Source organism: Lineus longissimus, chromosome 10, assembly GCF_910592395.1.
Source record: "Lineus longissimus chromosome 10, tnLinLong1.2, whole genome shotgun sequence".
NCBI lineage: Eukaryota > Metazoa > Nemertea > Pilidiophora > Heteronemertea > Lineidae > Lineus > Lineus longissimus.
Window position 1 is genome coordinate 9249292 of NC_088317.1, and position 27387 is coordinate 9276678.

General features: G+C 42.9%; 1 protein-coding gene across 2 annotated transcripts in view; it reads right to left on the reverse strand.

Annotated features, from left to right (window-relative positions):
- LOC135494968 (diacylglycerol kinase delta-like) overlaps positions 1–27387 on the reverse strand; it is a 782762-nt gene that overhangs the window by 374093 nt on the left and 381282 nt on the right. For both annotated transcript variants that reach the window (XM_064783336.1, XM_064783337.1), the window contains 4 exons: positions 22813–22919; positions 20933–21061; positions 20286–20465; positions 5463–5654 (listed from right to left, as the gene is read on the reverse strand). In XM_064783336.1, the coding sequence (XP_064639406.1) occupies positions 5463–5654; positions 20286–20465; positions 20933–21061; positions 22813–22919 (608 nt within the window). The remainder of the gene's footprint in view (positions 1–5462; positions 5655–20285; positions 20466–20932; positions 21062–22812; positions 22920–27387) is intronic.

Genomic DNA, 27387 nt, shown 5'->3' on the forward strand with positions numbered 1-27387 from the left:
CAATTTCCCCAAAATGGCCAATTTACAGTACATTCGACCTCTGTGACCTTGAAAAGTAGGTCAAATCAAAGAAGACCCGGGTGACACATTGAATGGATGTTAGAATTAGATGTACCTATGATATAAAATTGGTGCCAATCGGGCAAGTCATTACTAGGAATAATGGCATTTTGAAGAATTTAGGATTTGGCCCCCTCCCTGGAGGCCAAACGGCAAATCAGATCGCACCAAACTTCGGTACCTGAGATCACCTGACCAAGGGGTACATGTGTACTTAATTTGTGATCAATAGTCATTGCAGTTAAGAAACATGCCATAGTTACGGCCTGACGGCGAATTTACGCCATTTGACCTCTGTGACCTTGACAAGAAGGTCAAATTAAAAACCTGTGTGACATATACTGTATGGTGGTTAGATGTACCCATGATATCAAATTGGTGGCAATCGGGCAAGAAGTAAAGGAATAATCACATTTTTAAGGTTTTTGGATTTTGCCCCCTGGTGGTCAGGTGGTGAATCATATTGGACCAAACTTTGGTCCCTGAGATCACCTGACTAAGGGGTAAATGTGTACCAAATTTGGGATCAATAGTCATTGCAGTTTAGAAACGTGCCAATGTTACATCCTAACGGCCAATTTACACCATTTGACCTCTGTGACCTTGAAAAGGAGGTCAAATCAAAAACCCGGAGGATATATGATGCACCTTTGCTAGAAGTACCTACCATATTTTTTTCAAAATTTCCCGACTACTATTAAGGGAGATATTGCATATTTTCACTTTTAACGTTTGGCCCCCTGGTGGCCAAACCATGAAACGAATCGGACCGAAACTTCGTCTCCTAGGTGTCATTACATAAGGGTACATGTGTACTAAGTTTCAACTCAATAGCTCTAACAGTTACGAAACGTGCCCTGCTAACGGACGACGGACGACGACGACGACGACGGACGACGGACGCCACGGTATGGGATAAGCTCACCTCTGCTAAGAGGTGAGCTAAAAAGTAAATGCGACCATAGAAAGGCAATTCGGGATAAAACGGGACATATACGACACTAGTTTTCTCCTGCCACGAATTTTCCCACAACTCCTCAGCAAAGCAAAAGAAGTACATTAAGCGGGGGGGGGGGGGGGGGAGAACAAAACTAGTATGAATAATTTAGACGAATAGATGTATGTAACTTTGTAACTTTAACAAACTTATGGATGTTGTAACTCGAAGAAAACTTTATCAAACTACATGTTGTATCTCGATGATGTAAACTTTGCCAAGGCGAAAACTTGACCAAAAACTTTAGAATAGATGTTGATGTTACAATACGAAGTAAGTCTTTAGCACAAACTTCAGAATAGAATAATACTGTAATACGATGTAACTTTTAGAGGTGGAAATGTGTAGTATTAAAAAACATAATAATCCAAAAAACAGCGTTTTGTTGTCTATCTTCATCTTTCGATCTTTTCTTACTCCCCGATTAATAATAGTTTCCCACGCTCTCAAATTTCGAGAGAGAATGCTACCACCAAACGTGAAGGAGAACTTTTGAATTTACGTTGTTTTTAACGGCCAGAACTGATTTTTTCAAGAGTCCTGAACGGGTCCGGTCTATGAAATCCACATTTTAAAACAGAATCGAAGTGCTCCTAGATTCTGTGTTGGATTCTGTTAATTTAGACGAAAACAGTTGGATTCTGATTTAAAGTGTGATTTTCATATACTACTAAAATGAACCAATCAAAACTGGGAACGTAATAAGTATGATTGGTCAATTTGAAGTACAATAACATTTAATATTTTGGTCAGGAACTGGCAGACAACATGTAGATTACGAGCCGAGGTAAATTCAGGTACGGTCCGAAATTAAACATGAACCGAAAAAAATATCAAGTGCGACCCGACAATTATGACGATACGAGCCGATGGGATTTAGGTGACGCTACGGGGTTCGTACTGTGCCCTCATCAGGCCGACCTAGTGCTAGGACGCGATCACGGTAAGATTCGACGACGTTACGACACAATACTTAGTTCTGTTACTAGCTGTAGTTCGAAAATCATCAAAACTCCAAAAGGCACAATGACACAATATTACATTTATACCACCTAAAGATAAAAACCGAGCATCACTAGTTATGGAGTACACTTTTTAACCGCTGGAACTTTGAAAAGTAGGTCAAATCGAAAACCTGAGTATTATGTAATGTAGTCTCATCTCATGAGAAGTGTCCACAGTATAAATTACATATCGCTAGCTAGCAGCATTCATGAGATATAGTCAAAAGTATGTTTTCACATGACGCCTAGCTGGGACAGAGTGTAGTTTGACAATCATAATGAAATGTCCTGGGGACATTTTGCTCACCTGGTAATGAGTTAGTGGTGGATGAAATGACAGATGGAGGAGACTCCTTGATATGACAAAATGGGACACTATCAATGACACTTCTAGAGTTTGACCTCTGTGAACTTGATAACTAGGTAGAAATTAATAATAATAATAATAATAATAGTCTCTTTTATAGCGCTATTCCATGGACAGAGTCCTTGCTCACAGCGCTCCCTCTCCAAAAGCTCGCACAAACAGCCAGGTCTTTATCGCTCCCTTGAATTTTTCAGTGTCCACAGTGTCCCGAATGTGGCATGGAAGAGTATTCCATAGACGCGGTCCATAACACTTGAAACTACGATCCCCAAAAGAAGTCTTGGTTCTAGGAACCACCAGCTCCGAGAAAGCACCTGATCGGGTTGTGCGGGGAGCAGGTTTCCCAGAAACAAGGTCTCTCAGATACTGGGGAGCTGCACCCTGCACGCACTTGTGCACCTGAAGCAACACCTTAAAGTCAATCCTTTCTGCCACAGGCAGCCAGTGAAGCTTGATCAGAGTGGGTGTTATGTGATCAAACTTCCTGACTCTGCAAACGATGCGAGCAGCAGTATTTTGAACACGCTGTAATGGAGCAAGTGTCTTCTTCGGTAAACCAGCAAGTAATCCATTGTTGCAGTCAAGCCGAGAGGACACGAAGGCATGAACCAGACGTTCCCGGCTATCCTGGTCAAGGTATCTGCTAACACGGCCAATACTATACAAACTGGCATATGCAGCGTTGCATATCTTCTTTAGATGTGCTTGCATTGTCATGCCCTGGTCCAGAAGAACGCCTAGATCCCGTACACAGTCAGACTTTGGTACTGATACTCCATCAACTGATATTCCGGCAATAGATCCAGTTCTGCGCGATGAAACAATGTTAATCACATCCGTTTTGGGGGCATTGAGCGCTAGTTTGTTTTCAAATAACCAGTCCTTCACATCCTTAACACATGATTCCACGCGTGTCACCATCCGCTTGCTCTGCAAACTATCGCCACAGGGGGCTGACGCTTCAAGCGGATTGTCGTCAGCATACAGTTGGTATGGAACATTATGTTCTTGCATAACAGCACTGAGTGGTAGAGTGTATATGGTGAACAGAACAGGACCAAGAACAGAGCCCTGGGGAACATCATACTCGAGGACAACAGAGTCCGAGCACATGTTGCCGATTGCAACTGAAAGCTCTCTGCCTGTAAGGTAAGTTTAAATTGGGTCCACAGTTGCCCATTAGGTGTCTACATATAAAATTTGAAGAATCTGTAACAAATTGTATTGAAACGTACCACCTTCAGTAAAATGTTACCTTTCTGACCTTTGAAACTAGGTCAAGGTCTAAATGTTATAAGCACCATGGTTAGCTTGATCATATCAATCAACGGTTTCTTGGCATATGATCGACATTGAGTTTCATGACCGGACCTACTTACACCTGTACAAGTAGGTCATATCGATAGTCAATAAGTGTCTATATATCATATTTGAAGAGTCTAGGACAATTAATGATGAAACGTTCCACCTTTGATGTAGTTTAAGTGTTTGATCTCTGTGACCTTCAAAAGTAGGTCAAATCAAAAACCTGTATATTATGGAATTCGAACGAGGCAAAGGACTGAAATTTGCCTTTTGCTGCGACTAGGTTTGACCGGTGAATGACGTAGAGTCGAGTTAGGTGTCTTCCGCAATTACTGTTGGAGTATGTCACGTAATGTGACGGCTAGAAGTCTCGTACGCACTGTGACATCATTGGCGATCAAATGACGTCATCAGCTGGCTGGTCCCGCCAGAATGTTGTTGGGTGGGGAAGTCCACAGTGTGTTTTGTGGCAAAGTTCTCTGAGACTAGTACGGTTTCGTTAAGGGTTTTCACGGTTGCTAATCCGTGTGTGCATTAAGCTGGTTCTCTTGGACAGATGTTGAGCCAGGGCCAGGCCCCGGCTTACCAGAATGATTATGTTGCTAAAGAACATGTATAGTATGTCATGAAGTCTCATCAGAAGTATTGTCAGTAAAAATGTCATGGTTCTAGCGTTCAGCGTTCATGAGATACTGACAAAATAAGGTTTTCAAAGATGGCTGTCTGGAGACCAGAAAGTAGGTCAAATGGCACTAATTTTTTGTGTGTCAAGAAGTCATCCACAGACCCAGTTTCAACTTTCTAGACTCAACAGTGAGCAAATGTGCCACCATTTTTGACGGACGCCGGAAAACAGACGGACAAGATATACTCTGAAAAGTAGATGGACAGACGGACCGAAACAAATGGTGCCCACCTTGACAAAACACCATCTGGCTATAGCCCCTTTCTCAATATACAGCATTTTTTCCTATGAGGTAAACAATGTCCTTTTCCCTACCCACTGAGAATAAAATAAAATAAATTGTTCCAAAAACATAATGAACCTCAATATTGAGTAAACAGATGAAAAACAATATCTTCGTTTGAGAGGTGTATTGGTTATATTTGCAATTTATACGCAATTTTTATGCAACTCCTTGTATATAAAAACCTTCCTCCAGTCGCTGTGTCAAGTGCATTATAATAATTCACAAGCCATCTACAAATCGATCAAGAACCCATAGTTTGATATGTTGATTTTCCTAAGAAGAATTAATACAATTCTTTTCTTAAGAAGAACTTTCCTCCCGATGTAGATTTCTATTTTCCCTTTTGGATCAATGACACATATTCAAACTTTTTCATCAAAGGGATGTTTGTCTGTTAAGTTTGAAATACCTGGTCACATTAAAATTGACCAGATCTGAATTTTGGTCAGATGCATCTGAGAAATGTAAAATACCATGTGACCTGCCAGGTACATTTAGCCATTTTGATAATGAGAATGACTTTGATTACCAACCAACGCCTAAGAACGGTGAATGGGTTTCTTTGATCACAGACATATTGCTGGATGGTTCAATGATTAATAGGGGCACAACATCTCAATATCCGCAGGATGAACCCCATGTTAACTGAACTGAATCACCAATCTTAAATATCGAAAAAACGTTTTGAAAACTAAAATTGACACCAGCTAGAAATCAAATCATTTTACTACCAAGGAGAAAGCTTTACACCAACATACCTGATTATGCAACTTGAGTTTATCCATTTCTTGAAACACCCAGCCTACACTACCATCTCCCCCACAAACCAGAATGCGGAATGGATCAAACTTTTGGAACAGGCGTATCCCAGTATATGGCCCACCATTCATTAGGTCAAACACCTGGGCTGGGTTCATGAGCTGCTTGAAACGTCGTAGAAACTTTACACCCTGCAAAAGGCAATGATTACAATATGACAATGGTGTTGAATTTTGTACTGGTTCAGGAACTCACATCTATAATAAATTCCACAGTCGGCCCATGCCAGTGAGGTGCACACTAGGCTTACTCCTGCCATCAAATCCCATGCTGGTTCGTGATGGTGTGGTGGTTATCTTGCAGCAGCAGGACGAATTTGTTGATTAGAAGCTATATTTTTCTTGAAACTCAACATTTATTCGCCAAAATTTCACCGTTTCAAATAACCAGTACTGCTGCCTGTCGATAATCAGGCAACTTAAAATATTCCAGATAAAAAGAAACTAAAACTGGTGGCAATTACCTGCCGGTGCCGTGGCAAAACAGTTAAGGCGTCAACCTGCCAAGCTTGAAACGTGCCGAGTCCTTCTTTAAATTTCTTTATTTCTGTAATTTTAGTATTTTCCCCTTAACTCTTTCCCTGCCAAACTCATTCTAGAACGTACGCAAATTCCTGCCAATCTCGTTCTAGAACGAAATAGTTAGTTCGCCGTCATAACACCAGATATATTCTGGGTACTGTACCAGGATCTGATGTGTTAGGCTTCCATGCAGACGATCATCTGCTCATTCTACGCTTGCAATTCGTGACTTTATCAAGTGAAACTGGTGGGGGGAAATATATACGATAGCGCACATTATGTACCCCTCTGCAATGGTGACTGTTTCAATGACTACTATGGAAAAAGCAGTAAAACGGATATGTAGGTGAAAGAGTAAGCTGCAACAAAGAAAATAAAACAGGTTTCAATGATATATGTCTTCTTGTTTTTTTTCTAAATTTTTTTGAAATCTGGTCAGAATGGTGAAATGGTTGCAAACTGGGGGATATGAATTAAAAATAGCCAAGGCAAAGAAATAGTTAATATAATATGTTTTATTCAAGATCATCTTTTGATTTCACGGTTATTCATTGAATCTACCCACCCCTTGAATAAACAATGTCTATAAATGTGATTTTATTGCTGCTAAAACAAAATAATGCTGAAATTCAAGTGGAAAACGACAGGTCTCCCCAGCCTAGGCCCAGGCACAGTAGTTGCACTATTTTAACCCACCAATGTTTAATGCCTCACGTAATATTCCAAGACTAATATCATAACAATCCCCACACCAGCCACGAAAGACATTCCACTTGCCACTATGACCACCAACTCTCGTGTTTCTCTCGGAAAACTCTCGAAATCTGAATCGGTCAAGAAATATCTCGTAAATCACTCGTAAAGTGCAGGGACGCCTAATCGGATTACACGCTCAGTGGCGATGCCCCTCATAAAGTCTCGAGTTCTTGAATTCCGATACCTTTCTTCAGTTTTTCGATGCCTTTCGACAGTATAATCTATTAAACGGTTATTTTCATGTTGGTTTGCAGGGGGCGCGATAAGTCCGACCATTATGATCAACGTGCTCAATATTTATGATAGTTGTCAGTTCCACAATGAAACATAGGAGGCGGATAAGATATGCCGTTGCCTATCTTTTGTAAAAAGTCAAATCTATGCGAACCAGAGGCAATTCATTTATTGAGTGTCCTTCCCGGGCAGGCTCTTCCCCTATCATAATTATGTTGATGACAATCGATGCGTTTATTTAACGCGTTGGCCTTTGATGATTCCAAATAAGCATTAAGAAATAAACATTAACCTCATTAAGTGTGTTATAAACAAAAAAATTTTATTTTAAAAATTTTACCCGATCCGCAATGCATGGTACGAGTGCGTCCATAAGACACCGTTGACGGTCGCTATCAGTGTGAATCGAGTTTAGCCAAGTTCGTATCAGAGCGATTCCTCGCGTCAGTGTATTGTACACTTTTTTTCCGCGCTTCACGTTCGCAAGGCGGAGATAGACTGGCGCGTCTACATAGCGTTTTGTATTAGTAGCGCGTTTTATATTAGTAGCGCTGTGCTTCAGAAATTAGCAGTAAAAACGTCAGTCTGTCATTACTGCAGCCTCTGAACAGACAAAACCTTTAAACCACCGGATGCTATCACCTTTTTATACATATGTAAATAAAACCGCAGTATCAATTAATGGTTCATGATATTTGCTGCTCGGGTGGTGCATTAGGCAACAAAACGGCAAAATAGCTGTCAATCACATCATAATTTAGCCATTACTGTCAAAGACCCTTATTCGTCGGTGATTATCTCGCAATATACCACATTGGATTATCACACCAAACTACTAATTTCTTTTTTGGATCATTCAACATAATAAGACTTATACGAACAACACTGAATGACCACAACTTCCTGATGTCAGGTAATCCTTTAATGTGTGTCTATAGAAATGTTTATTTTCAGCTAAAAATACATTTGTCCCTCAATCAAAACAGGTTTTCTTTTTTATTTGACCAACAATAAACTTGCAAGGGTTACATACACCTTACTTTCCACTTTTTCTTTTAGCAAAATATGAACTTTCGAGGATCTAAGTTCCCGAAAGTGGATGCTTAAGCCAGTGAAACATCATTCCTGTGTTTGTCCCCCATATTTAAATGTTTCCATACAAAAGACAACCAGAAGAAAAACCATGAGGTGAAAACAGAAAATGTGCCAATCTTTGTTTAAGCGTTTCCAAACAGCGAGGTTTGCGAACATATAACGCAAGAGCCAATTAATTGCTTTTTACCTCACCTCTTAGCAGAGGTGAGCTTATCCCATAGCGTGTTGTCCGTCGTCCGTCCGTCGTCGTCGTCGTTGTCGGCGACGGCGGCGTCGTCGGCGTCGTCGTCGTCATCGTCGTCGGCGTCGTCGTCGTCGTCGTCGTCCGTCGTCCGTTAGCAGGGCACGTTTCTTAACTGTTAGAGCTATTGAGTTGAAACTTAGTACACATGTACCCTTATATAATGACACCTTGGAGACCAAGTTTCGGTCCGATTCGTTTCATGGTTTGGCCACCAGGGGGCCAAACGTTAAAGGTGAAAATATGCAATATCTCCCTTAATAGTAGTCGGGAAGTTTTGAAAAAAATATGGTAGGTACTTCTAGCAAAGGTGCATCATATATCCTCCGGGTTTTTGATTTGACCTCCTTTTCAAGGTCACAGAGGTCAAATGGTGTAAATTGGCCGTTAGGATGTAACAATGGCACGTTTCTAAACTGCAATGACTATTGATACCAAATTTGGTACACATTTACCCCTTAGTCAGGTGATCTCAGGGACCGAAGTTTGGTCCAATATGATTCACCACTTGACCACCAGGGGGCAAAATCCAAAAACCTTAAAAATGTGATTATTCCTTAACTTCTTGCCCGATTGCCACCAATTTGATATCATGGGTACATCTAACCACCATACAGTATATGTCACACAGGCTTTTAATTTGACCGTCTTGTCAAGGTCACAGAGGTCAAATGGTGTAAATTCGCCGTCAGGCCGTAACTATGGCACGTTTCTTAACTGCAATGACTATTGATCACAAATTAAGTACACATGTACCCCTTGGTCAGGTGATCTCAGGTACTGAAGTTTGGTGCGATCTGATTTGCCGTTTGGCCTCCAGGGAGGGGGCCAAATCCTAAATTCTTCAAAATGCCATTATTCTTAGTAATTACTTGCCCGATTGGCACCAATTTTATATCATAGGTACATCTAATTCTAACAACCATTCAATGTGTCACCCGGGTCTTCTTTGATTTGACCTACTTTTCAAGGTCACAGAGGTCGAATGCACTGTAAATTGGCCATTTTGGGGAAATTGTAATTGCTTGGACCTACATCAAACCTAACACTACATGACACAATACCATGCTCTTTATCCATCTTTCCTCCACATGAGGTGAGCACAATGGCCCTGGCCATTTTTTACATAGATATTCCAAAGGCAATAATAAAATCTGGTGTTTTCTCCACCACATAGGACATTGAGATGTAGCAGGGTCAAATTATGGTGGGGAAGTTTGGAAAGGTTGGCGTGTCTTCGGAAGGTGGACCAGCGTGAAATTTAGGAGCTGTAGAGCACAGACAAAACTGAAGTTAAGAGTCGCCCGCACACACTGCTCTACAAGTAGGAAGAACAGTCTAATGGCTACATTCTTTATTTATGCTGGGGGCCGGGGGGGGGCACGACTTGGAAAAAGTGCAATTGATCTGATCATTTTTCAATAACACTGTAATCGGTCAATGTGTAACAGAAGTGATGATAGAAATGTGATGTGCTCCTGTCAAATGGAAACCCAAATGAAGGTTGTCAAAATCAGTAACCTTGGCATATCAACTCTCTGATCTCTGATCTCAGATTACCCTTTTTTGATATGCACTGTATAACTTTCCATCTTACTTGATGTTTACCGTTCATTGTAATGAGGCAAAAATCGCCGTCACCAAGCGCAATACTCAATCTGTGTTCATGAATTTGGCGTGCATAAGCAGTCGCTCTGCTCTGTGATGAGTCTTAAGCGATCTCCTGAATTTGTCCGTTGTCTGAAGAATTTTGTGGTGTGTTTTTTCCACAATACACTTGTCTTAAGCCAAACTAATTCTCACCAAAGTCAACCCACTGCAAAGAACAATGATACCGAACAGGGTGACATGAATAGATTCAAAATAACCTCCCGGGGAACAATAGTAACTAATTACGAGACTGTGTGTGCCACTATTAGCCACATCATAAATTGACCTTGAAATATTTCTGACTGTTAACAGCATGACGGGCGCTTCCCCTTTGTCTTTACCTGTTGAGTTGCTGGACATGTGTGAGACAGTCGCAACATAACTTTGGACCAGGTGGCAATGATTATGTTTGATTGTTTCTAGAGACACAGCCGCATCTTTTTGGGAATAAAGTGGATTGCAATTCCTGGAGAGGCTTTCACTATCCTGTTCTTCCTTGTCTGTTTAGATGTGACACTTACATGACTAACAGGAGGCTGTCGCAACATAACGCGGGCCAAAAAGTCAGAAATGAATATGAATATGAATATGAATATGAATATTTATTCGACCAACAAAATTTACAAGGTGCATTAATGAAATACATAATATTGATTGTGGTCGGGAGCAGAACAAGACCAGATTGGCCGCTTAATGCCTGCTCCCTTATGAATTACATGTAGTACAATGTTAATTATTATATACTGGATTTACAATTTAATTTACAAGACAGTTCTATTTTACAGTGAAGGAGTGAGTAATAACAGTTATAAGACGAAAAAAGTTTAACGAATGTTGTTGCAATGTAAAGAAAAAAGCAGACAAACTTTTTCGACGGTCTCGCAGAAGCGAGACTAGTTCGTGAAGTAGACGTAATCGGGTCGTGTGACTTTTGTTCGTCGCCATTCGTATTCTTGCTGTCGTGTTAGCAGGTTCGTGTTTGTTTCGTGGCCGTTTTTTGTTCGTCTTCGTTCAGCTTTCCTGTCATGTTTCGGGATTTCGTGTAGATAGACTTCTCAGCAGTTGTTTGGAGCGCTCCAAGGTAGGCCTAGACATGTTTTAGGTGGTTTTTCCGACTTTGTTCGCTACACCTTGCGCGAGTTGTTGACGAAGTAGTTTCCCGCCATTCTCGGCCACCATTTTGAATAGATTTGTATGCCCGAGTGTGACTTGGCGGACGGATGTTTCTGCCACGTAGTTCGTTGTAAATCGTGGTTTTATTATTGATAGCACAGGTCAGTTGGACGGAATGCATGCATGTACATGATGTACGTTAGTATAGATGTTTTGTCGAGCCTTGCACTTCGTTGATGTTCGTTTTTAGTTCCGTCACTTGGGTGACCTTGACCTTTTGAGTTTTGGGTTTACCGAGTTGGTCACGTGTCTGCGTGACGTCTCTTCCTGGCTTCCTGGATTTAAAAATTAGGTCAGCTCTTCTACGCTCCGCTGTGAGCGCTTGTTTTGGGACAGTTTTCTAGGTCTGTAGGAGGGTTGGGGATTCACTGCAGTTTATCAGCTCTTAGTTGGCCTGTATGCCAATGGCCTCTAAAGACCCATACTTGTTTCTCCGCGGCTCAGAGTTTATTCAATGCCTGTGGATTTGAAACCAGAGTGCCCTTGCAGTTGACTCAGATTTGGGTTGATTGCTAAGTTCCAGGTCAAGTCAGTCATCTTTGTTAATATAATCTAAGCCAAATCGCACCAAGCAAAAAAATGTTTCATGTTTACTTGTTCTTGTGTAATTGTGGACAATTTATAATGTTCGTATAAGTGTTATAGCCTAAAGGCTCAAAATTTAAACAAGCCCTCAGTTTTTGAGAGAACCCTCCGCAAAGGGTATATTTGCGGCCGATTCCGCTTCGGCCTTCACGTGATTGGACTTTCAAATGAACTTAATTGTAAAGACTTTGAGTGTTGATATACGGATAGGAGTTAGTTGTTAATGGACCTTAGTACATTCGGATAGAAGCCTAGTTGAAGTCGCGAGGAGACGGGTGGATCGGATCGAGGATAACTGTAGAAGTTCCGAAGTTTATCGAAGCAAAGCTGGTGAGTGCTCCTTTGTAATTTTTTAGAACTCGCCAGTTCAAATGTCGCAAACATTAGCAGTTGCGAATTTGGCACTTTTTATTATAGGAACCCAAAATTTCATTTTTGTAGTATGTTGAAAAGGATTTTAAGCTAAAATTTGAGTGGAGTTTGTTTAGAGTTTGTTTTGAGAGAGAATTATATAATTTAGTTAAACTGTATCGTGGTGTCATTTTGGCATATTAGTGTCTTACATTTGGTATTTTAAATTTATCATTAATTCTTGTGGGATAGTTATGAACATCACTGTTAAATGAGAAAAAATTGTGCATGAAGTACACTGGTAAATCCTTTTTTAAAAATCTATAGAGAAATTTTATTTCAATTAATTTGTGTAAGTCCGGTAGTTTGAGTAGTTTCAGCTTTATGAATAAAGGGTCAGTGTGACTAATAGGATGACTGAGAGTAATGGCACGAATAGCTTTCTTTTGTAGTTTTAAAATTTCGTTGTGATCATAGCCCCTAGATAATATTTGATAGTTGAGATGAGCAGAGATAAGAGAGTGGTAAATCGTTATTAGAATTTTCTGTGGAATAAAATGTTTTAAGTAATTGATAATGCCGGTTGCCCTTGATATTTTTTTTGAAATATGATTTATATGTGAAGTCCAAGTAAGATCCTTATTTATAAGTAATCCAAGGAGGTTAAACGATTCAACACATTCAAGTTTCGTGCCTTCAATTTGTAAATCTAGGATGCCATTAAAAATTTTGTGTGTTCGTTCAAAGATCATAAATTTAGTTTTTGAGATATTTAAAGATAATTTATTTGCTTTTAACCAGTTTGCTATGTTTAATAGCTCGGTGTTTAATATGTGGTTTACCTTGGTAGAGAAAGAATGTAATTCGCTAAGTGAAGTTGTATCGTCCGCAAACATTATAAAATTGAAGAATTTACTTGCTTTGTTTAGATCATTGATGTAAATGGTAAAAAGGAGAGGCCCTAAGATCAACCCTTGGGGTACACCCGTTTTAATGACAGCATGGTCGGAGGTGTAACCAGAGAAATCAACATATTGACGTCTGTTGGATATATAAGTTTTCATGAGATTTAGAGCAGAGTCAGTAAGACCGTAAAGGCTAAGTTTATGTAATAAGATATTATGATCCAATGTATCGAAAGCCTTGGACAGATCCATAAATATGGCAATTGATTTCTTGTTGTTATCCAAGGTTTTAGTTATTCTATCAATTAACTCTGCTGCGGCGAGGTCTGTTGAGTGTTTTTTTCGGAAACCATATTGACTTTCAAAGATTATTTTGTTGTCGACGAGATATTTAGTGAGTTGATCATGTATGATTCTTTCATAGATTTTTGAATTTGATGGAAGAAGGGATATTGGCCGGTAGTTGTTAAATGAATCTTTTTCCCCTTTTTTAAATAACGGAATAACTTTTGCTATTTTAAGATTGTCTGGGAAAATGCCTGATTCAAGAGAGCGGTTTACTAAAGCTGTGACAATGTCAAGAATTTCAAATTTGCACATTTTTAAGAGTTTAGTGGATATACCATCCCAGCCACTGCTAGGTTTCGGATTTAGATTGTCAATTACTTTAGCAATATCCATTCGGTTTATTTTCGTAAATTGAAAGGTCTTATCTCTTTGATTATCAAGGTAATGTTTGAAATCAGTGGTGATAGGCTTTATGTTTTTTGAAAGTTTAGGACCGATATTTACAAAGAAGTCATTAAAACCATTGGCTATAACTGTTTTATCGGTTGTTTGTACATTATTTACACTGAACGAACTTGGTATTTGTTCACCCTTATTGTTTGATATTTTCTTTATGATCGAGTTTATATTTGACCAGGTTTTTCTGCTGTCATTCGCACATTTGTTGAATTGCTCAGTGTAGTATGACCTTTTTGCTCCATGAATGAGTCGTCTTAGAATCTTATTATAATTTCTGAGTTGATTATGTCTTGTTTCATAGAGTTGACAGTTTCTTGGAGTTCCTTTAAGTTTTTTGTAGAGTTTGTCCCTTGTTTGTTCCTACTAGTAGAGAAAGACACATCCCGTATTTCCATGTATGTTGAGATGTTACAATAATGAGAGAATATCGCAGCATAACGATGACCTAAAGAGTTGGAATAAATTGCAGAATGTTCCTAGAGAGACACGTACCGCCTTTCCGAGTCAGTTGAGGTGAAACAGTAGGTGACTATCATATAATAACGCAGGCCATACGGTGCAGGACTAATCGCTGATTTTTCCTGGAAATATAGTCACATCACCGTCTTACAGCGTATGTTAAGATTTGACAATAATGCAAGATGTCGCAGCATATCGCACGCCTAACACGCCTAAATGTAGTGGAATATAGTTGAATGATTCTGTCATGTCCGTGGACAGACAGTCAGATCCTGTTGTCTTTTGATGCTTGTTGAGATGTGACACTTATAATAGGCTGTCGCATTATAGCATAGGTCAAAATGCGTGAGAATATCCATGTTGGCTGAGATGTGAGAATAATAGGAGACTTCTCAGCATATCGCAGGTCTAATTGGTAATTATAGTTGTTGATTGTTCATGTGAAGACAAACACTGTCATTCCCATTCTGTGGAGACCGAGACCAGAGTGATCAGAGATTAGCGCAATCTAGCCTGTGGCATGTCTTGCTGACCTACCACAGCAGGTGTTACGGAATTTGTTATCGTTACTCCTGCCTGTAAGTGGCACATCATCTGACAAAATCAGAGTGTACTCAATGTAGGCCGGCTTGTGGTATTCGACTCAATGACTCGACGACGCGATGACTCGATGACGCGATCAAGTTGGAATCTTTTTAAAGAATATCACTGCTTGGACTGTAATTTATACATAGAATCATAAGTGGAGGAAAATAAAAAAGAACCGATCATTACCAACCCCTTTCCAGCTGTTTTCACCGTATCTAATCCGACCATTTTTCGTTTCCTACAAGTTCGCATTTTTGATAAAACCATGCGCCATGTTGCTATGCAAGCCACTGGTATCTTTACCGTCAATACAGCTAAATACACCTAAATATAGCTGGTTCAGATCAACCTCCTACCCAGGTTCTTTACGAGCAGAAGTTCCAATGTTAAAATGACACGCGAGTTCCTGGAGACAAGGTTGGCTCTGGATATCCGTTCAGCACGGCAATATTAAATGTCCTATACACCTTTCCAGAAATGGGGCGCTGAGTGTCCGAAATAGTGATGTCATAAGGGGAAACTAGGCCTGTGGTGGAGGGACAAAGGAGATAGTCATGGTTGACCAACACACTTGAATGCCTTTAATGACGGACAAGGGGGAAAAAGTTAGGCTAGTTCCAATGCAAGCCACCAATTTCGGAAAGCATGTAGAGGGGCTGATGTATGGGGGGGGGGGGGGCAGATGTCAAGGGACGGAAGAGAGACTGAGTGACTGAGTCTAAAAAACTGCACATATGCGAAATTCCGATTGTTGACAGACTACCACATGACATCTGACATTGGCCACTAGAAGCTTGTTTGTCAATTAAATCTCCGGTCATTTTGCATCCTATGAAACTTCCGCGAGTCCTTTAAATATCAAAATCAATCGCGGGGACCAATCTTCAGTGGCCATGGCTGGGGGGGGGGGGGGGGAGGGGCACATCCTTCCTTATACCGTAGCTGGGTATGGGAGAGGCCGAGCTAAAACCTCTGCTGTTGCAGCGGTAGCCCGGAGACCAGGATCATGGGATTCCGTATTTTAGCAAAATCCATAGCAACGATCGCGTCATCGAGCCATCGCGTCGTCGAGTCATCGAGTCGAATACCACAAGCCATGTAGGCCTAATGGCAATGCTTCAGATGAAGACCTGATTGGTCCTGTCGGATGCTTGTTTCTATATTGCAATATTGTAGTTGATCATGGTGCAGGATGTAACTGCTTTTTCGGACTGTTTGTTATAGTAGGCCTATGTAAAAAAACTTTTCTTTTTTTTTCATAGTTTTTAATCAGATTGGTTAAAACATGTACCTTGCTTTTTAAGTTAGGCCTGTAAACAATAATGACGTAGGGGCCTTGAAGGCTTTAAACTATATTGTTCCGCCCTGCGAAGAGCGATCGTGTGCAATGGGGTACAACTAGATTACCCTGGGCTCACTGTCATCCATCCGAATTTGACCACCCCCACTCTTACTCTTAGGAGAGGAGCCTTGCCTCTATCTCGACCTAACTTGAAAATAGTACACATCCCTGCGGCCTATATAATGTATGCTATTGCGTGGCCTACTACACTGACACAGACTCCCTGTCTGTAGCCAGGTCAGAACTATCCGTCCAATTTCAACTTAAGCTAAAAAAATTGCAATGCATCAGGTGTGGATATACTGCCTATCATGCAATGTCCAGTTTAGCATGAAGCATGCTGTTTTCAAGCTCCTAAAACACTTTCAAAAAACAATCTTAGTATGCGTCCAGCAAAAGTACTGGACGCCATGTTTGTTTTAGCTGCCGTTCCTTGGGTTTATAGAAAAAGCGGAATCGGGATCTGGCATCAGATTGGCATACTAAGATCGTTTTCTGGTGATAATTATTCAAAAACTAGGTTTGCAAACTCCACCAAACTTCTAAATCTTGTTTATTGAAAGTGTTTTAGGAGCTTGAAAACATTTTTAACCATATACACCCTATTATTTCGCCTTGGACGCCACTGGTCGCCACTGGACGCTAAATAGGATGACCCGTCTCGAGCGCCACCCAACGTCTGTTTTGATATACGACCGCGTTCTTCGACGTCCTCTTTCTTAAAAACATGTGAGGGATGTTTGCGCGAGCGCCACCCAACGTCTGTTTTGATATACGACTGCGTTCTTCGACGTCATCTTTCACAAAAACATGCAAGACATGTTTGCGCGAGCGACGACTGCTTACAAAAACATGTACAGATTTTTGCGGTTTTCACGGCCCATAAGTCTGGGGTGAAATCCCAAGGTGTATTGCAACAGTGACAAACAGGAATATTGCTTCAAATCTGCCAAGGATTTGTAGAGTGACTTTGAACGAAATTTCATGGACATCAGATAGAAACCAATGCAGAAGCATACACTGCTTCTCTGCATCACAATCATTGAAGCAACTGTTCCTTGACCAATCCATGACTCATCATTATACAACATTATATAACAATTCATGGCACGAATTCAGCAACACATAAGTTGCGGTTCCACTACAGGAAAGTGCGGACTACATCCGAATTAGTTGTGATTCCATTACAGCTAGTCCGGACTAAACAAGTCCGGCTCTCACTAAGACCGGTCTTATTAAGTGCGGATAGGACAAGCGGATTTAAGCCGAACTTAGAATAGACCCGGATCTAAAGCAGAAATTACCTGTAATGGAACCGCATTAGTCCGGATTAAGATGAAGTTACTAAGTACGGCTACAGGTGGTGTGTCAATGTGAACGTATTGCACATGAGCGGAAGTGTTGGTTCTGTCAAAACAACACCTAACGCGCATAGAGTGGCGCCGCCTGTAGCCATACCTGTTAACTTACCAATCCTGTAGTCGAACTGCACCACATTCGTTAGTCCGGACTAAGCTAAGTTCGGACCTGATGCGGATGCGATAGAAACGGATCTAAACCCTGTAGTGGAACCAAGACTATTGAGTGCATTCGATCTAATCCACTAATCCACATACCAATATTGCACCAAGTGTAATGAACCCAGTAAGACAGATAAACCTAACACAGCAGGTGGTGTCTGTAGTGCAATAGCAGATGTCTAGGAGGAAGGCCTTGGAGTGCAATCAATCAGCTTATCTATTATAAACATCCAGCTGAGAGGCATTCCACCTATTTTGCTTATCTTTCGCTAACGGGGGTCTGGCGGTCATGTCAGGAAGTTAAAGACTAGTCACTGCCAGGTAGCTAGTGCAATCTGCTAGAATCAGTCACAGAATATCCATTGCTTACATGCTAATGAATAACAACTGTGAGGCTATATATCCCTTCTCCTGGTGTCAGTCACAGAATATCCAATGCTCGGATATCAATGAATAGGAATTGCGTGTAGACATGCGTGGCTATTTATCTCATCTCTTATCTTATCTCATCTCAGCAAAAATCTAAGATGGCAGCTGGAGGCCATTTTGGATTCTGGAATGCGCCCAAAATCGATAGAGAAACTCCCCTACTGAAGACCATTACACCACACAAGTTTGAAGTGTGTCAAACCTCTAGTTCTTCAGTTAACAATCGGAATACCAAAATCTAAGTTGGCTGCTGGCAGCCATATTGGATTTTGGAACACGCCCAAAATTGATAGAGAGCATCCCCTGAATGACCATTGCACCACAAAAGTTTGAAGTGTGTCAAACCTATAGTTCTTCAGTTAACAATCGGAATACCAAAATCTAAATTGGCTGCTGGCAGCCATATTGAATTTTGGGTCATGCCAAAATCGACAGGGAACCTCCCCTACACAACCTCATCACACCACATAAGTTTCAGGTCTGTCACTCACTTGGTTCTTGAGTTACAGGTCGGAATGCGAAAAACCAAGTCGGGCCTGGCAGCCATCTTGGATTTCAGATCAGGCCCAAAATGGATAGGGAACCTCCCCTACACTAGGTTATAACACCACATAAGTTTCAGGTCTGTCACTCACTCGGTTCTTAATTTACGGGGCGGAATACAAATCACCAAGTCGGGGACCTGGTGGCCATCTTTGATTTCGGGTCTGGCCCAAAATCGATAGGGAACCTCCACTACCATAGACCATTACACCACAAAAGTTTGAAGACTGTTGGACCTCTGGTTCTCCAGTTAACGAGCGGAATGCCAAAATCTAAGATGGTGGCTCGCGGCCATCTTTGATTTCGGGTCGGGCCCAAAATCGATAGGGAACCTCCCCTACCATAGACTATTACGCAACAAAAGTTTGAAGACTGTTGGACGTCCGGTTCTCCAGTTAACGAGTGGAATGCGAAAATCTAAGATGGTGGCTGGCGGGCATCTTTGATTTCGGGTCGGGCCCAAAATCGATAGGAAACCTCCCCAACAATAGACCATTGCGCCACAAAAGTTTGAAGACTGTTGGACGTCCGGTTCTCTAGTAAACGAGCGGAATGCGAAAATCTAAGATGGTGGCTGGCAGCCATCTTTGATTTCGGGTAGGGCCCAAAATCGATAGGAAACCTCCCCAACCATATACCATTACGCCACAAATGTTTGAAGACTGTTGGACCTCTGGTTCTCCAGTTAACGAGCGGAACACGAAAATCTAAGATGGTGGCTGGCGGCCATCTTTGATTTCGGGTCTGGCTCAAAATCGATAGGGAACCTCCCCTACCATAGACCATCAAACCACAAAAGTTTGAAGACTGTTGGACCTCTGGTACTCTAGTAAACGAGCGGAATGCGAAAATCTAAGATGGCGGCTGGCAGCCATATTGGATTTTGGAACGCGCCAAAAAACAATAGGGACCCTTTGACACACTAGGCCTACACCCCCTAAAAATTTCAAGTCAGCCGAGCAAGGGGTTCTTGAGTTATAGTCTGGAATTCAGTGCGGCGGACGACGCGGCGGCCGGAAACCACCTAAGAACATGATGCCCCCAATTTAGCGGGGGCATAATAAGTGAGATATCACACTATTTATGTTTTCAGTTTTGGCCCCCAAGTGGCCAAGTCAAGAATCAGACCGGACCGGAATTCAGTGTCAAAGGTCATCTGACCTAGGGGGTCATGATACAAAGTTTTGAGTCCATAGCCCCAGCGGTTAAGAAACATGTGACTGTTTTGGAAATAGGATACGATGACAACGGACGACGGACCACGGACACTGTGGTGCTGTATAACCTCCCCTACGGCGAGCCAAAAAAGGAATGATATAACCCACGACTTCCAGTGGGTGTCCAAGGAGGCCCTTCGTCAGCTTGGAATTGGTGTAAGACATGAAAATCAAGCAAAAAACTCCGGGCAATGTTCAACAGTGCGCCAAGGAAAAATTACTGCTCAGTGGCGGCTACCACGAGGCAGAGGCTGTACAGGGACGCCGCCCTGGATGTAGCTTCATGAACTAGCTAATTATTTGCCTATTAAAAATTGATGAAGTTTTCCTCAGATGTGCTTGATAAGAGTACATATGCAAAAGTATGACCTGGGTAGAGTATGAACAACATTAAGTAAATACTTACCTGATTGTCCCCACTTTTTGAATTGACGAACACCAACAATGGACAAGTTCCAAGAGGTCTTGTGGCCTCCCAGTATCCGTCTGAGTCAATGTTGTTTATGCAGATTGGTGGTAGTACTGATACCCGACACGGGCCCAGCGGGCATGTTTTTGGGTAAGTCACGACACACGATGTGTGCACCTGAAAATGAGGGACAACATGGTTTACTAAAGACTGAATAGCAAGATTGTTCATTAAGAGATTATCTGTCTTAAGATTAAGCCTGAGGCAAGTTAAGTGTCATTACCTCCATTAATAACATTTACTCAAATATAGTTGGTGTATTTTTCAGTATTTCCTATTTCATTGTCAGAAAATGCACATTAAATTGATTGGATACTTTTTTGCCGAGTTGTGGGTATTGTAGAATATTATCCAATGAATATATCTCTGCACCTCGCGCTTATGAACAGTTACAATGTACTTGTGTGCATGTGTGAATATATGATTGTCTCTCCTACACATAATGCAGACTCTGTTTGTTTTGGCAGTGCCGCACAGTTCTATTATTTACCACCACAATTGCTCTCCCACCAGCATGGCCCTACACGCATACATGCACGCGCACTTCCCTCTAGTAAACCAAATCAGCAAGCTAATATACTCACCATGGCTCTGCACCACAGACACCGCTGATCTTGTAACCGCAACACACTCCCACACGTTTTGTCACAAAAAGTACATTTGGCACTGACTGGTAGATTCCCCTCTAACCACTGATGAGGCATTGCTAATGCCTGTGCAAGATTGGAAACAAACTTAAGAAAAGAGAAATCAAGGAGAAAAGCCAAATTCATTCTCATTACACAAAGTGTTGGTCACCAGGTTTTAACAACTCTCACACATCACAGAGACAACTACTGTAGTATAATTTTGTGAAATTCCCAAGTAGGTCTTCCAGGAATTCTGCGCCGCTGTTACCATTTTTCCCAACGGCCCTATGATCTCAGCTTAGTACGATCTCAGCATAGTACACCATATCAAATAGGTGATTAAAGAGACTGCATATACACAGCGCAATTAGCACTAATCATAATTACTGTACACCAAACAAACACAAATTCCACATCTCTTCAAAAACTTGTCTAATTAATGTTCATATTTGTATGCTAGGCTTACTTACACATACTCCACACATTAAAACCCATCGAGTATTGAGTATGCAGTAGACATCTTCACTACAGTGCTTATTCACTATCAATAGCTCTAGGTCAAAAATAGGCAATGCAAAATGTGACTTGTGAATAATTATGGCCATCGCTCAGCATATGCGAAAATGTTATGGCACGAACATTTTCTGTTCTCCAGTGAGCTGAATTCTGGTCACTGACAACCATATTAAAATCTAAGTCATAGTTGTCATCTGGTGGGCACAAGCCAGATGGAAAGTCGCCATCAAATGTTGGTGATGGTTTCAAGCTTAATATATACTGACTGCACAGGGAAAATTGGAATAGATTTTAATGCGAACTAGATGTCAGAATTCTTAGAATTTTCTGCATTTCATTCCTATGAAAAAGAGTTTTTTTAACTGGCAGTATTCATCAAATGACTCAGCAAAAGATGGTTACTGGTCACAAACTCTTTGAGATGTCAGTCTGTGTCTGGGATCGAAATTCAGCCAATCTGTAGCATGGACATGTGTAATGAGCAATTTACCAATGTACATGCCTCATCACACACTGAAAGTCATATTTTAAAATTTCAGACATTTTTCAAATTTTTGGCGAACAGGTAGATATTAAAGATTACTGCTGTGTGCTCTGACTTATCAATAAATAACGGAAGATACTGCAGTGTGTACATTTTGTGATATCGGTCACCACATTTGCAACAAGATTTCAAAGTCATCGCACATTGTTTTATCAAAACTCCAACTGTTTTGCATAGTGAGCGTACACACTGCAGTATCTTCCGTTATTTATTGATAAGTCAGTAGGGGAGAGTTTGTCAGTCGATTGGGGCTATTGAGCATGATTTTGACGTGCCTGTGCTCAAATGGCCAAGTTACGCCATTTGACATCTGCGAGGATGAAAAGTTGGTCAAATCAAAAACCTGTATGATATGTGATGTATCCTTGCTAAAAGTACCTACCATCAAACTTTTAGCAAAAGGAATCATTCATAAACTTTTAAATGTTTTAAAATCATTAATATTTTATATTGTCAAGCGCACTGACATTTCACTGAAACTTAGTGCGCTATATAAGCACTTTTTACCATTATTTTTTATTATAAACGTGATATCAAACTTTTTAGGTTTTAACTTTTGACTCCTGGTGGCCAAGTCAAGAATCAGATTGAACCGAAAGGCAGTGTTAGAGGTCACCTGACCTTGGAGGTCATGTGTACAAAGTTTCAAGTTCATAGTCTAAGCAGTTTAGAAACGTGCTATTGTTTTTGAAACAGGATACAGGCAACGGACGATGGACACTGCAGTATTGTATAGACTTCCCTAGAATGAGCCAAAAAAGGACATAAGGATTACCCCATCTTCCTCTTCAATGATGTCTTTCCCAACTGCCGCAAGTGTTGTCCACTTACAATTGTTCTGTGCTCGCACAGCACACCGTTTATGAGCTTTAAACTTGCACACTGGAAGGAAACAGTAATACATGGATTATCAGTTGAAGGCGTCAGGAAACAGCAAAACATGGATTATCAGTTGAAGACGTCTGTAAACAGCCCACTGCAAGCATGGGCGTCTGTAAAGCCAAATCATTGCTATTCTGTCAAAATTTGCATGAATTTTCCGGAGACACAAAAAAACTGTTTTATTTATTAAGTTTTCAAAACTTCTGATGACCAAAACAAATAAGTATCAAATAATATGCCTTGAATTATGTGTCCAGTCAATTTGCTAATTAACCTGCTTTTAATTAGTTTACTGGTCTGGCATGGTTTTGACCACAAACTTTAGTGTCACGGAAGGACATAGAAAGCGTTGATTTTGTGGAAAGCGGACATGGAAATAATTTATTCGAAGGCATTTGTCCTGTTTTACACATTTTATTACAAATTAACTGATAAAAATGAATTATCCAGTAAAAAGTGTAACAAAATCGTTAACAGCTTTGAAAAAAGAGAACAAACTCTTAAACACTTGAGCAAACAAATGATGATGTAAATGTTAACATCTCATATTACATGTACTAGTAAGTACTGTTGTTTACAGTTTTGCACCATATACGTTGTCTTTCCATTTCCTGTGGAAATGTCATTTTATTAGTTCATACCTACCCAGGTCAGACTTTTGCATGTGTACTCCATTCAGACACATCCGAGGAAGAAATAATCTATTTATAATAGAAATATCTTAGCTAGTTCGCTTAGCTACACCTAGGCGGCGCCCCTATACAGCCTCTGCCTCGTGAGAGCCGCCATTCACTAGTACTTATTACTCGAGCGCACCGAGTGAGTCCCGTTGCTGTGGGGACAGGCAGGCGGGTAGTCTGACTTGGGTAGGTATGAACTAATAAAATTACATTTCCACAGGAAATGGAAATTTTATGTCGTTCATACTCTACCCAGGTCAGACTTTTGCATTGAATACCAACAACCAAAGGAAGGATGGTAAACGGTGACTTACCATGTAGTGAAGTGAACTGTCTCCAAGCTGCGCAGCAGAACCCAACGGGTGAGACCAGGGGACCCAGAGAAAGAATGTTTGGGGGAGACCCGGGCTAGAGGTCAACAGGCCCTTTGACAACAAAGGGAAGCATAACTGGGAAAACCCATCCCCTCCTAGACGGGGACAAAACCACCTCAACACGGTATAAGCTCAGCACATATCGTCAAGAGACACAATTGTGGAAAAAAAAATTTTTTTTACAAGAAGGAGAGCATGCCCCAGAATAACCTGGAGCGGCCTCACTGCTCCTTAGTCTTATTAGAATAGAACTTCAATGCCCTAATAGGACAGAGAGTTCTGTCCGGGAGGTCTCTAGAGACCGTAGCGGATAAATAGGGGACAAAAACCGGGCGCCTGGAGGTGTGCAGTGCCTGGTTTTTAGCCAGAAAACCTGGGACGAATTCTAGGACCGCGCCCCTCTCAGTGAAAGCCAATTTATCAAATGCTAAAGCATGGAGCTCAGGCCGCCGCTGTGCCGTGGCCAAAGCCACCAGGAAAACGGTCTTAAAGGTCAGATGTTTAAAATCTGCCTGATGCATGGGTTCAAATGGAAATTTCAAGAGAGCCCTTAAGACCACCGAGAGGTCTCACTTGAGAGCTGAATGGAGCGAGGACGCTCCAAAAACATATTGCGAAGCAACGATGAAACTGCGTCATCCCAAGACGGTTGCCACAATTCAGTCAGCTTTAAGGTGACCGAAACGGCGGAGGGATAACCTTTCACTCCCTGAACCGAAAACTTCCGGACCGAGAATAGAAAATTCAAGAAGTCAAGGAAGTTCAAGGCTGTCCACTCCCAAGGCCTCCCCGTGAATAGTACAGGGGGAACCTCTTGTTCAACCGAATCACAAACAAGTCCACGACCGAAGCATCCCACAGGGCCCCCAGGCGAGAGACCACCTCGCGATGGAGGGTCCACTCTGTCCGGACCAGACGCTCCAACCTGGAAAGGGCGTCGGCCAAGATATTTATCTTGCCGGGGATGTGAAGGGGGAGGAGCTGGATATCCAAGCGGCAACAAAGCTGCAGGAGCTCCCAGGTGAGGCGGCACAATGTGTCGGATCTCGTCCCCCCGTCTCCGAATATAAGCGACCACCGTCGAATTGTCGGAGAAAAGAGAAACCCTGTGACCCCTCAGATGAGACGTGAAGGCCCTCATGGCCAGGATGACAGCCTGCATCTCGAGAATATTGATCAAGAGACGCGCATCCCCCTCGTGACCTTGGTGGTCAGGTCCCCTTCGTTCAAATGGGCGCCCCAACCATAAAGGGAGGTGTCTGTGAACAGGGACATCTGGGGCGACGGAGGGCTGAGCTGCACTCCGCGGAGGAGCTCCGTCTCCGAACCCCAAAAACTCCACACCTCCCTCAGGAGAGACCCCGGGATAAATATCGGGATGAATGGTCGAGGGAGTCCGTGAATGGACACCAACTCGACAGCAGGAGGAGCTGGAGTGGGCGCATATACAGGCGGCCGAAATGAACCTGGTCCACTGCCAAATTGAGCAGCCCCAGCAGCGACAGAAACTGTCGGGCTGTGACGCTGTCCTGACGGCGAAAAATCCCGACCAAGGACCGAATCTTGCAAATTCGGTCCGGAGGGGGGGACATCAGGCCCTCTCGTGTGCGAAATCGCACCCCCACGAAGACATAATCCTGAGCTGCATCCAGCTCGGATTTGTCCCAATTTAACAACCACCCTGCCTGTCCGGTTGTGACGAGCAAAAACTTTGCCTGCTTTCCCAGACGGCGATGAGCCTGGTGCCGTAGCAGCCAGTCGTCGAGATAGCAATGGAGCTTTAAGCCCATGGCGTGAAAAGGCGCAGCAAACGCCTTGACGACTGTTGTGAAAATCAGCGGAGCAGAAGCCAGGCCGAAAGGAAGGGCCTGAAACTGATAAACCCTTCCTTCGAAGAAGAAACGAAGGAAGGGCTGAAACTCTGGATGGACCGGGACGTGTAAGTACACGTCCTGAAGGTCCAGTGAGATAGCCCAATCGTTTGGCTCCACCGTGACCGCTACTGACCTGGTTGTCTCCATCTTGAAGCTGGGGACCCGGAGGAACCGATTCAAGGTGGACAGGTCGATGACCAGTCTCCACTTCCCAGACTTCTTGGGGACCAAGAAGACGTGGCTGTAAAAGCCCGGTGAGGAATGGTTGTCCACCAGCCTCACTGCCTGCTTCTTGAGAAGAGACAGGACCTCCGATCGAAGGGCAACCGCGCTGACGGGGTCTACTGGCGGGGACACCGGGGTGGGAGTCGACGTCATAGGGGGGGGGACGGGAAAAGTCCAATCAGACACCGCGTCGGAGCATATCCGGCACAGGGGGTGTCTTTTTGACACCACCGGTCCCAAAAGTCTGCGAAGTGTCGCAGTCTGCCACCCACGACGCCAACTGTGGGGGCGCCACCTGGAGGCGCAGGAGGAAGGACTAAAGAGTCACTTGCGCTTGCCCCCACGACCCTTCTCTTGAAAGGGACCCCCACGACCCTTCTCTTGGAAGGGACGCTTGGGCTGCCTGCCGCCCCCGCCCCTGCCTGAGGAGCGGTGGCGCTTATTGGAGAAGCGTGAGGGAGCCGCAGTTTCTGCCTGCCCTTGGGGACGAAAGGAGGAGGAGCCACGCAAGGACGAGGGCCCACGAAGAGCCGACAAACCTCGGGGGCGTCGAGACCCCACCTGTTGTCCCCTGCCCGCGGCCTGTGAATAGGAACGCGGACGGGGGGCGGCCTGGGGAGTCGAGACTGACTCCATCAGGCGATCAGACTGTGCCTGAGCACCCATGGTGTCAGGCAGGGAGTCATGAAACAAGAAAGGGCCGCTCAATGGAACGGTCCTTAATGCCCCCCGCAGAAACTGGGACCTGACCATGCTCAACCCCCCGATGAGCAGGTCGCGGCGTTTTAGCACGCCGTTAGCCGCCTGCTTAGCAGACAGATCACTGGCATGCTGCAGGGACTGCTGGAGGGACATCGCGAGAATACGCTGTTCCTCCGAGGCATCGGCGGCTAATGACCTGGTAAGGGCACACAGAGTCAGGTCGGCGTAAGCCTGGGTCTCTTTAGCCAGGGCTTCGTCATTCTTCGCATCCTTTAAGGCCGAAGAAGAGAGGACTTTAGGGGGTACCAAGCCTGAAAGTTGGATGACATCCTTGAGGGGCAACAGTGAAACCGGGTCGGTTCCCGATGTTGAGACCCGATAATAATCGGGTCTATAGGACAGGCTTGGAGGGGAAGCGGTCGTGAATCGCTTCCCAGCCTGAGTCCAGGCACCCGGCCCCGTAGACGGGAGCGTCGAGACCAGGGCACGCTGGTGACCCCCGCAAGAAGGTGCTGTGTCCCTGAGAGCCGTATCCAACCATGTGGAGGCTCTAATCAGGGCTGGAGACGCAGGCAATTCCTAGAAAGCCCGGTCAGGGACCGCATCCGACTAC